We start from the raw sequence: 10,707 nt of genomic DNA, 5'->3' as shown, positions 1-10,707 counted from the left end.
TGGACCAGTTCATTGTTTAATGGGGCGCTGTGTAATCAGGACTTTGAATATAATGGTCGAGAAGCCCAGTAAAATGCATTTATTTTTCTTTTTTATATAATAATACATTATATATATATATATATATTGATTTGAAATTGAAAAGTTAGCGCTTGAATAAAAAAATAAAAAAAACATATCGTAACGCACCCCTACTACTGCGATGGATTGAACCCAATGTTCTGCATTTGCGCGATGAGATGACGCAATGGGACAATGTGCGGTAATATTTGAGTTTGTGTGTCCATGACTTTTTTATTCTAATAATATATAGTTAGTTAATGGCAATATATTGGTGACAAAATAATGAGTTTCGAACAACTTGAACTGAATCCTAGAATCATCAAAGCAGTCAAGAATGGTAAGAAGGCCATGTCAGTGGCTTATAGCTGGGTGTATTTATTTCATTTCCAGCATATGTGCTGATCAACTATGTAACTTGTGTGTACCTGAATATGCATAAGCTAACATAGGCGTAACCGGGGACATACTCAAGTTTTCGGGACCCGACCTGCAACGACTGACAAGACTGTCAGCATCTGATGTTCATCATCTCCAAACCGCCGTTGCTGCACTTTTCTGTAAAAACCCGCCCGTTTCAGGTAAGATTATGATCTATATTCACATTTAGATTGAGCAGACAGTAGTAGCCCAGGGGTTTTAGCGTTTAACGTCAGAACGTGAAGTGCTGCTCAATTTAGTTTATAAACAACAACACGAGTCAGAAGAGTAGCTCTAGGAAATTATTTTCTAATGAGTTAATTTGAGTAAAAGTTACGGGATAGAACATCTCAAAAACATTTATTCTATTTGAGAGGCAACAATAGAGCCAGAATAACACAAATCAAGAAAGTCAACAAGTGAGTGAGCGATTCTCAGAAGAGTGGGTGGGTCTTCAAGTGATTTTTGAAGATGGGGAGGGATTCTGCAGACAAGATAAACATTGTTCTAATGTAATGTTAACACTGAGTTAAACACGTGTCGTAGCAGTATATTGTTTATTATCTATAATAATTGTTATATCTGTTAGCTCTACAGCTTTACCGTGGGGAGTGTCCCGAGTGGGACTGTGGACTGCGTGTGTCGCTGGGGTGTCCGGTTCTGGATGGTGTGCTTAGAGGAGGACTCCTGCCCTGGGGTCTTACTGAGCTGGCCGGGCCCAGTGGAGCAGGGAAGAGCCAGCTGGCCATGCAGCTCTGTCTCTCAGTACAGTACCCAGCGCAGTATGGAGGCCTTGGCTCTGGTTAGTACACTGGCGGTTCCCAACCGGTTTCAAAGTTTTAGCTACAAAAAAAACATAAACTTGAGAGAGTGGAGAGTAGATCTAGGAATCAGAAATACAAGGTTATTCATTATAATGATTTTGGGTTTGGTTGGTTGTACATAAAGTTCACTGTAGAGCTTACTCTAGTGCTATAACTGTGTTCCAGGCGCCCTGTACATCTGTACAGAAGACTCCTTCCCCATCAGACGTCTGAAGCAGCTGCAGAATGAGCAGCCGTGTCTGAGGAGAGATGTTCCTCCAGACGTAGTCTCCAGCATCCGCTTCTCGGACAACATTTACGTGGAGCATGCTGCCGACCTGGTAGGACACAGTGGAGCAGAAGACTGCTGTAAAATAATGTTATTAATAACATTATTTAATGTTATTCTAACCCTAACAAGTTGCTGTAAAGCCCTTTAGGTGAACCCTATCCCATAATCTATACATCTATATGTTTATCTACATGTATATATAGATATTTACATATTTAACCCCATTCATTACCCTGGAAATCCAGCGTTCTCGCAAGAGCACAATTTGAATTTGCGAGTCACTCTGGGAACGAGCAATATACTCACTCCCCGATTCCCCTGGCCCAAAACATTAACCAATGACATCGGTGTATCTGATATAGGCGGGCCAGAAGTGTTGCTGTTTTACTGACCGGATACGGCAAGAGTCTTATCTATTGGTTAGCTCCGCTGGTCTTGATACGTCACCCCTTGTATTCTTCTGATTGGTCATAGAATTATCCAATTGCGTGCAGTGATATTTTCAAATGCATCCTTGGTGCCGGCCCTCGAGTTGGGCCATTTTCATTACTCGTTGCCAGACCCTTCAGCTTTCTAGATGTGGGTCTGGATTTCAAGTCTACCCATTCATGGCAATTTAGGGTGATTTATAATTTCCCTTTCTTCTTCTACTATTTAGTACTATGTAAGTATTAGGCACTTTTATCCAAAGGGAAATGAGAGTTTGTTAACAAGCAGGTAGGATGTTTGGGTTAATCTTACTCTAGGATGCTGACGGGGCTATTAGGGAAGGAGCCCAGCACCTTTTGGCTGGGAGTCTAACTAAATTATCCTCCACCTGTGTATGTCTATAAATTTTTCACATTATTAGTAATAATTCACAATAGTTTAGTATTTTTTGTATAATTTAGAATGCCTTGACTGGCTACCTCATTCATTGTGGCTTGGTTCTATTTGTTGTAGATCTGTTGTAGATCTGTTGTAGATCTGTTGTAGATCTGTTGTAGATCTGTTCTAGAGCCATCCATCAGTCTCCACAGGCGGAGCTGATCCCCAGTGTTCAGCAGTACTGTGTGTGGTCCCTAGGGGGCGCTGATGGCGTGCGTGTCCCAGAGGGTGCCAGTGCTGCTGGCCCAGGGCCGGGTCAGGCTGCTGGTGGTGGACTCGGTGGCCGCTCTGTTCCGCTCCGAGTTCCAGGCGGACCAGGGCCTGGAGCGGTCACGGCACCTCACGGCCTTCGCCAGCGCCCTGCACAAGCTGAGCTCCGCCTACCAGCTCCCCATCCTCTGTGTGAACCAGGTGGGTGGGGTTAGGGTTAGGTTACGTAGTTGGTTAACACCGTCCTGGTGCCTGGGTCAAACAGATGTTGGGTAATGTTTAGTTAGTTAGTAAACCCCTTCTGGTTGTCTGTGTCAACCAGGTGGGTTGGGTTAGGGTAGGGAAGTAAGTTAACTTACTAACTTACCCTAACACAAACCACCCTACTAACTAACTAGACATTACCCGGCATCCTGTTAAAAAAAATCCTGTCATTGTATTTTATTCTATTCAATTTTTTTTTTTTTTTTGAGTATGTCACACAAATTTCACTGCATATCCTGTGTAAGTATGTGACAAATAAAAACTTTGAATCTCTGTTCTCTGTGTCAACCAGGTTGGTGGGTTGGGTTATGGTTAGTTTGGCTAGGTCAGGTTAGTTAGTATCTTTCTTAATGCCTTCCTGTGTATCGAAAAGGTGTGTGTTAGTTAGTTGGGTTACAGTTAGTGCAGTCATTTCTGTGTCTAAACCAGTTTAGGCCAGTAAAAACCTTTTTGCTTATCTCCCAAGGTGACTGATGTGATGGAAGGTGATGCTAACCATGATGCCGGGTTGAGGTACAGTTCTTAACTTCTCTTTGCTTCTGCAGTCATATCATTCACCTTATTTCTGTCATATTATTCACCTAATCAGGTGTCATCTGAGGACAAACGCACGTCACTCATAACACTCATTAGGGGCCTGCTGCTTTTATGTACCAGGGAACCAGCAGTAGACTCATCTTAAACGGGTGACATCATGCCACCAGGTGTGAGTGTGATTAGCCATTACAAGCTGTTTGAAAATCGGCCTTTTCCTGTGCCCTAGTGACATCACTAGTGGGCGTGTTCACCTAGATTCATCCTACCCAGTGGATTGTGGCAAATGTTGCTTATCTATCCATCATAACTAGTAAGTACACCCTTTAACTAGTTAGGAGGAGCTGACCCGTTATTAGTGTTACAAGTGACACCCTTGTTGTCCTACGATGACACCTCTGTGGAAAGGCTCTATAGCAGTGGTACAAAGGTGTTCCTCATGGGTCAAACACCTCACCTCCTGCTGGTTTTAGTGGGCAATACTTAAATTACACGTATAATTCATATCATGTGTGTGTGTGTGTGTGTGTGTGTCTGTGCGCTTCAGACCAGTGGACAGCAAGGTGGTTCCCGCCCTGGGCATGGCGTGGGCCAATCAGGTGATGGTCCGACTGATGGTGACCCGCCTCCCGGGCGCGGTCTCCATGGGAACGCAGAACAGCGCTCCCCGCCGGCTGGAGGTGGTGTTCGCACCTCACCTGGCCAGAGACAGTTGTTTGTTTGGGGTGTGGAGGGAGGGAACAAGAGGGCTTCCTTCTGCCCCCGCACAGGACGCCAGCTCATGACCACACCCCAATGCTGTTGACCACTCCCCCTTAACATACCTCCGCCCTTCATGCCCCCATGGCTCCGCCCCCTTGGCTCACCAGATGTATTGTGCGGAACTCATGATTATTTAACTCTTCTGCGAACATGTAGATATGTACATTTTGTCTTTTTTTACTTTGTGCAATAATATTTTGAGTTTTATCTTTGTGTTACATGTTTTAAATAAAACATTCAACAAAAAGTGATTGTTTGTTGGTTTGCTTTACTCTAAAGGAATCAAAGGGTTACGATTAAAAAGCTAATTGGTTATATTAGTAAGTTTAAGTTTTATTTTTTTAAAGTTTTTTATTGTATAAGCCATCAGAAAGCAATTGTCTGTCCTGCACTGATATTTAAATTGAGTCAAACCTGTGTTTCCCCCCGAATAAGTTTTTCTATGGTTAGTTAGTTGGGTAAGTTTTAGGGTTAACTCATATCACATTATTGTGTGAGTCCTCAGGGGAGGACTCACTCACGCTCACCCAGTCCGTCCTCAGGAGTGGACGGAAACAGTGCCACCTAGCGGTCTGTAGCCATTCCTTCCTGACTCATTGCGTTGTTGGTAAAGGAGTATCGCTGTCTGCGGAATAACGGGTTTGGATGTCCGGACCGCTCGTATTACAAAACGTCGTTTGAATTGGACATTGCTTCCAAGGTAAATTGTTATATACTTTTATTCCCGATAATTATCAGCCGATAGCATTGTTTAGCAGTCTGCACAATGCACAGTGCGTGATGCTCGGGTGTTGTTTTGGTCGTTTTCGTAGGCCTTCGGGTGGTGGTCGTTCGTGATCTACCAGGGATCGATCCTCTAATGACAGGTTCTTAATTCATCACGGATTTGGGATAGTATCAATGTTTAAACGAATATAGATAAGCATATGTATAAGCAACCGGGTGTTGATTCAAGCGGAGACGGAGGGAGAATTATAACGGATCTAGGGCAAGAGGGAGTGTTCAGATGAAGTTACTCCATCCTAGTTTCGTATTGATGATCAAATGCTTTCATTCATATCATTATCATTATTTTGTATATGACTAGGGCGTTCAATAGTAACGCGCGGACACGTACACACCAGAATACACATAACATCACCACACGAGGGGTTATTTGTTGTGGATCATTTCCAGTCGTGCCAGTCACATAATTAGATCCAAAAACTGTAAACATTACAATGTTGTAGCCTACAACATGTAAGTGCGTGGATTCTACGCCCAAACTCTGATTGCAATGGATTGGATTCCGGTAAAAGTACTTAAGAATCCGCGAGATACTGTAACCCCTCACTGTTCACTCTCTGGACAATTATTATTGATGGATCGATAGATGAGGTTACGCTCTAATATCCTGAGTGCTGCTTCCGGTTGTGTTTCTGCAGGCAAGAAGATGAGTGGAGGTTTGTGGATCCTGGGCGCCGTCGCGGCTCTCCTCTCCCTGCACTTAGCCAGCTCCCAGGAGCTGAGCAGCGGGAATACGGACTTCGCCAGCCGGCTGTACCGGGTGGTCTCCAGCCGCACGGACGACAACGTGCTCCTCTCCCCGTACAGCGTGTCCGCGGCCCTGGCCATGCTCGCCAGCGGCTGTGAGGGTGCGACCCGGCAGCAGCTGCTGTCTGCGATCGGTCTCGGATCCCTGGAGCCACTGCAGATCCCAGGTAGACCTACTACAACCTCATCATGTCACCACATCTCATTTGAGAAGACACCTGTTTCACCACCAGGTGTGATGTGGATTGGCTATTGGCCATAACAATCCATTTCCAAAGCAATACACTTTCCCTTTACTACTAGCATACTTATTAGTAGGCGAAAGTAGTGACATTTCATAGGCCTACATCTGGGTGGACCTCAGTCCTGCCCAGGTGAATGATGGATGGATCAGTCTACCAGCCTATGGACTGCCAACTGGTACTGGCGGATCCGTCCATCATACATCTGGGTGAACCATATTGTGGTTTATTTGAGGGTGGATTTTTTAATGGCTTGTAATGGTCAATCCACTTCACACCTGGTGGGGAAAATAGGTCCCATTAAACATGTCCCTTGCTAACTATATACAACAACTGTATATATCCAGTACTGGGATATAAACACCAATTGGAATATTAAAGGTCAGATTGTTGATTTTTTCTCTCTCAGGTCTCTTCCAGACCCTCCAGAACTCCATCACCGGGGACGGGGTGTCCCCCCTGAAGCAGGGCCTGGCTGTCTTCCCCTCCACAGCCTTCTCCCTGGCCCCCTCCTACCTGGAGCTGGTCCAGACCCAGTTCGGAGGCAAGGCCCAGGGCCTTTCCTACGCCTCCCAGATGGAGGCCATGGACTCCATCAACAGCTGGGCCCTGAGCCAAACCGCCGACCAGGTGAAGGACGTGGTGGGCAGCCTGGATACCGAGACCAAGCTGCTGCTGGTCAGCGTGGCCTACTACCAAAGTAAGGAGGGCCGGACGTTCGTTGCTGCCTTAACACCCGTTCAGTTCTCCCAGAGGTTAGCAATGTATTGCCCGTCTCTGAGAAGATAGTAAACACTTATTGGTCGAGCAGGGTTCGTGCCTCCTGTTATGGAGCCGTTTGTTTTGGAGACAACTTCCAAACGACAATAAAATGAGCACTTTATTTTGGCTGTGATTCACCAACATTTTAACAGCAAAATAATCGATAAATGAATGACCACTAATGTTCGTATACATTCTGAGTTGGAAATTGCAATACTGCCCTCTTGTGTTCACGTGAACATAGCAGGCAAGTGTATGTAGGCACCTCTGTGAAGATCAGGACCTTCTGATGGAGAGTCCGTCCTCTCTGCCAATTTAAAACCATGACATTCCTACCTTTTATATTAAACAACGCCTTTTCATTCTCCTTCTCCTTCTCCAGCTCAGTTCTCCTTCCTCTTCAACGCTAGCATCACTCAGGACGAGCGCTTCTACGTGAACCGCTACCAAATCGTCCAGGTGCCCATGATGTTCCACTCGGGGAAGCACCACCTGGCCTACGACCCCTCCCTCAACCTGGGCCTCCTCAAGCTGCCCATGGCGGGCGGGGTGGCCATGCTGGTGATGCTGCCTGATGAGAACATCCCTGTGACGTCGGTGGAGGATGAGCTCACGGCAGAGAGGTTCCAGGGATGGCTGCTGAAGCTTAAGAGGACGTAGGTTGGCCCCACCCTGTCACCCTGTGACGCTAGGCATAGTGCCCTGACCACCATAGGAACTTGGTGGCTTTTGTCTGAGAGTCTAACACCCCCAATTGATCAACTCTAAAGTATAGATCAACTCCCCAGTCTCCTTCCTGGTAGACGGTACCTACTACTGGTAGGCTGGGGTTGATTTATCGATCACTGTGTTTTTCCAACTGTGGGCCACAATTTTGAAGGTGAAATTAAGAATACTACTAATTAAGAATACTACATACATCTTGGATATTATTGATATTTGATAACCCCCTAACCCTAGGCCATCATTTAACCACATAGGTGGGTCATGGCATGGCAATGTTTTGGCCCCCCCTGATTCTATCATACATCTGCGTGGACACTCCCACTTGTGAGGTCACCTGTCACACCTGGTGGTAAAGTAGGGCCCCTTGAATAGGCTGTGTTACTGCCCTAATGAGGCCCCTAACGAGGCCCCGGTGTCTTTGTCTCTACAGGAGGTTGGAGGTGCAGCTCCCTCGCTTTCTGCTGGAACGTTCCAACTCTCTGCAGGACGTCCTGAAGCAGATGAAGGTCACGGACGTCTTCCAGGACGGAGCGAACCTGTCCGGCCTGACAGCAGAGGAGGGCATCCAGCTTACCCAGGTCAGTTGACAGACGTCAAGTCAAGTTCAAGTTAATTTATTCGTCTCCCTTGGGAGAAATTCGGTTTAGAGACAGGGTACTGCTGCGTAGACAAACATGGAACATACAGAGACAACAATGCATACAGACAGTAAAACATCCAACATAGAAAGAAAGTACATAACTGGTAAACAGATAGGGACCAGAGTGCAAGAAGATCTGAGCTGTGCAATTAAACCCAACAAGATCAGTTGAACTCAAATTCTGTTTAACTGATTTTAAGTAGCCCAGGTCAGTTGAACTCACCTTTTAAAGAAGCATAATTATTGTCCCTCAGGGGTAAGTAACTGAGGTGTGTTTAACTAGGGTAACCAGTAGGGCTGGGCGATGAATTGAATTTTGATCATGATTTAGATTTTAGCATGAAATGATCACCAAACTAATATAATCGAGTTGAAACAATTTTTATTTTTTATTTTTTTAATTGTTTCTTTCTTTATAGAAATTGCAGAACAGCTGGATACATATCTGGACATTATTTTCTATTTGACCTTTTTGTGTATTTTTTAAGGGGAAATTTCAAAGTTGTCATTTACAAAGTTTTTTTTGGAGAGAAATTATGAATAAAAATCTCAAAAATAATCGTTTGAATAATCGAGATTTCAATATTGACCAAAATAATCGTGATTATGATTTTTTCCATAATCGAGCAGCCCTAGTAACCAGGGAGGGTAACCATCTGGTGTAGCTAGTTGGCGAGGAGACCTCAGATGTTGAATACGTCTTTGTGTTTTTGCTCTAGGTTTACCACAAGGACGCCATCACGGTGGACGAGAGCGGCCCTGCAACCGGGCGCTCCCCGACGGAGACCTTTAACAGCCCTCCACCCCGGCTAACCATCAACAGACCCTTCCTCTTCATCGTCTATCACGAGAAGACAAGCAGCATCCTCCACATGGGCCGTGTGGTGGACCCCAGCCAAACATAGTCACCCACTGTCTGCTACCTAACCCCAACCCCGGGGAAACCCAGCCCCAACCACATATCCCTAACCCCAGCTACGTAACCCCGGCCTCAGACACACGTAGAGAACCATCGCCTAACCTCTACTACCTAACCCTTACCCCAGAGAAGCTCAACCCCAACTATCTAACCACACATGTCACACGTATAGGAACCCACCTTCTTCTACCAACTACACAACCCCAATATCACAGAAACTCTGTATGTTTACATTCAAATACACTGATCCTAGTCTGGTTAGGGCAACCCGTCAAGTTATTAACTGTCATGTGAACATCTTAGGTCGGTTAGGAGAATGAATGTATTCCCGGAGTATAATGCAGTTAAGACGCTACGCTGTGCATGTAAACGTACTGACCTGGTATCTACTCCTAGCCCCACTATCTAAAATAAACTACTGGACTACATATTCTATATAACATCTCATTGTTTGGTCTCCTAACAGTCCATGAACCAACTGAATAGTTAGGACCTTATACGTATTTATACTGTTTTATTGTTGTGGTGTTTTATATGCTTTGCGCGAGCCAATCGCAGATCGGCTTGCAAAACAAACAATCGAATTGTATGGCTGCTCTCTACACCAATCAGGTGAGGGTATTCTAATAATAGCAATTATAATAATAGAGCGTCTTGTAATGCTATGTAAAAATACTGTCTTCTTCAAAGCATGTTCAGTTAATAAATAAAACCAATAATAAGTGTGAAATCTGACCCTGTTTGAGTCTTGCTGTTTATTGGAGGGTTATAATGGGAGTTGTTTCCTGTAGTCAAAGTCAAAGTGAACTTTATTGTCAGACCGACCGTGCAACAAGCTAGAGGTCCGAAATTGTGTTTCCCCATACTCCAAATGTGCAGTTAATATATTTACCACACAACATATAACATGTAACATAATAACATAATAACAATAGTGCAAAAAACAACAACAAATAAACACAACAGATACAGACCGTGCATAAATAATAGTAGTGAGGTATTTGAGGTGCAAATAAAGGTGCAATATGGTCAATTGCTCTATGTTATTGTGCATATAAGTCATTGTGCATAAAAAGAGCATAGTACAGAATGTTCATGGATTTACTTGGGTGAGTTGAGGAGTCTGATGGCCCGTGGGAAGAAGCTGATGCTGAGTCCTGCACCGCATGCTGTGGTAGTGCTTGCCAGATGGTAGGAGTGTGAACTGCTGGGTGGGAGGGGTCTTTGATGATGGTGGTGGGCTCTCTCTCTCGGCAGCGGGACGGGTACAGGTCCCTGGTGAGGCTGCTCTCAATAGCACCTCTGTGAAGGTGGTGAGGGCAGAAGGGGGGGGGGGTCAGCTCTCCTCATCCGGCCAATGAAGTGGAGGCGTTGCTGTGCCTTCGTGACTATGGAGGTGGTGTTGGTGGACCATGTCAGGTCACCTGTGATATGCACCCCCAGGAACTTGGTGCTTTTCACAGAGTGCCATTGATGACGAGTGGGGTGTGTGCGGTATGTGTCTCTTGCCGAAGTCCACAATTATTTATTTTGTTTTGTTGACGTTGAGAAGACTATTGTTGTCCCACCAGTTGATGAGTTGACGTACCTCATCTCTGTAGGCTGAGTCGTCATCGCCGCTGATGAGGCCCATCACTGTTGTATCATCTGCGAATTTGATGATGTGGTACAAC

The 10,707-nt window shown here is 45.2% G+C and overlaps 2 protein-coding genes across 4 annotated transcripts; both read left to right on the top strand.

Moving 5' to 3' along the window:
• The first annotated feature begins 240 nt into the window (after nt 1-240).
• Nucleotides 241-4,407, top strand: xrcc3 (X-ray repair complementing defective repair in Chinese hamster cells 3). Of its 2 annotated transcripts, none has more exons than XM_084483505.1 (7): nt 241-400; nt 504-641; nt 1,070-1,282; nt 1,470-1,624; nt 2,641-2,853; nt 3,383-3,429; nt 3,998-4,407. In XM_084483505.1, exons 1-7 carry the CDS (start codon nt 346-348, stop codon nt 4,233-4,235), a joined length of 1,059 nt encoding a protein of 352 aa, XP_084339631.1. In that variant the 5' UTR covers nt 241-345; the 3' UTR covers nt 4,236-4,407. The 2 variants fall into 2 exon arrangements, with proteins under 2 accessions (XP_084339631.1, XP_084339632.1); XM_084483506.1 differs by having other exon boundaries at nt 270-400; nt 1,078-1,282.
• Nucleotides 3,999-9,769, top strand: serpina10a (serpin peptidase inhibitor, clade A (alpha-1 antiproteinase, antitrypsin), member 10a). 2 transcript variants are annotated; one of them, XM_084483504.1, is made up of 6 exons: nt 3,999-4,049; nt 5,637-5,912; nt 6,397-6,687; nt 7,132-7,405; nt 7,906-8,053; nt 8,835-9,769. In XM_084483504.1, exons 2-6 carry the CDS (start codon nt 5,645-5,647, stop codon nt 9,018-9,020), a joined length of 1,167 nt encoding a protein of 388 aa, XP_084339630.1. In that variant the 5' UTR covers nt 3,999-4,049; nt 5,637-5,644; the 3' UTR covers nt 9,021-9,769. The 2 variants fall into 2 exon arrangements, with proteins under 2 accessions (XP_084339630.1, XP_084339629.1); XM_084483503.1 differs by lacking the exon at nt 3,999-4,049 and adding an exon at nt 4,788-4,912.
• The last annotated feature ends 938 nt before the right edge of the window (nt 9,770-10,707 follow it).

Source organism: Micromesistius poutassou (genome assembly GCF_964030765.1).
Source record: "Micromesistius poutassou genome assembly, chromosome: 19".
In the NCBI taxonomy this organism is placed as follows: Eukaryota; Metazoa; Chordata; class Actinopteri; order Gadiformes; family Gadidae; genus Micromesistius; species Micromesistius poutassou.
This window is presented reverse-complemented; position numbering and strand designations above follow the sequence as displayed.

Bases quoted from the DNA above. Each gene is read 5' to 3' on its own strand.
- xrcc3 (XM_084483505.1), top strand. From the start codon at position 346: ATGAGTTTCGAACAACTTGAACTGAATCCTAGAATCATCAAAGCAGTC. The intron at 401-503 runs GTAAGAAGGCCA...AATATGCATAAG, and splicing joins CATCAAAGCAGTCAAGAATG to CTAACATAGGCGTAACCGGG. The intron at 642-1,069 runs GTAAGATTATGA...TATATCTGTTAG, and splicing joins TAAAAACCCGCCCGTTTCAG to CTCTACAGCTTTACCGTGGG.
- serpina10a (XM_084483504.1), top strand. From the start codon at position 5,645: ATGAGTGGAGGTTTGTGGATCCTGGGCGCCGTCGCGGCTCTCCTCTCC. The intron at 5,913-6,396 runs GTAGACCTACTA...TTTCTCTCTCAG, and splicing joins GGAGCCACTGCAGATCCCAG to GTCTCTTCCAGACCCTCCAG. The intron at 8,054-8,834 runs GTCAGTTGACAG...TTTTTGCTCTAG, and splicing joins AGGGCATCCAGCTTACCCAG to GTTTACCACAAGGACGCCAT.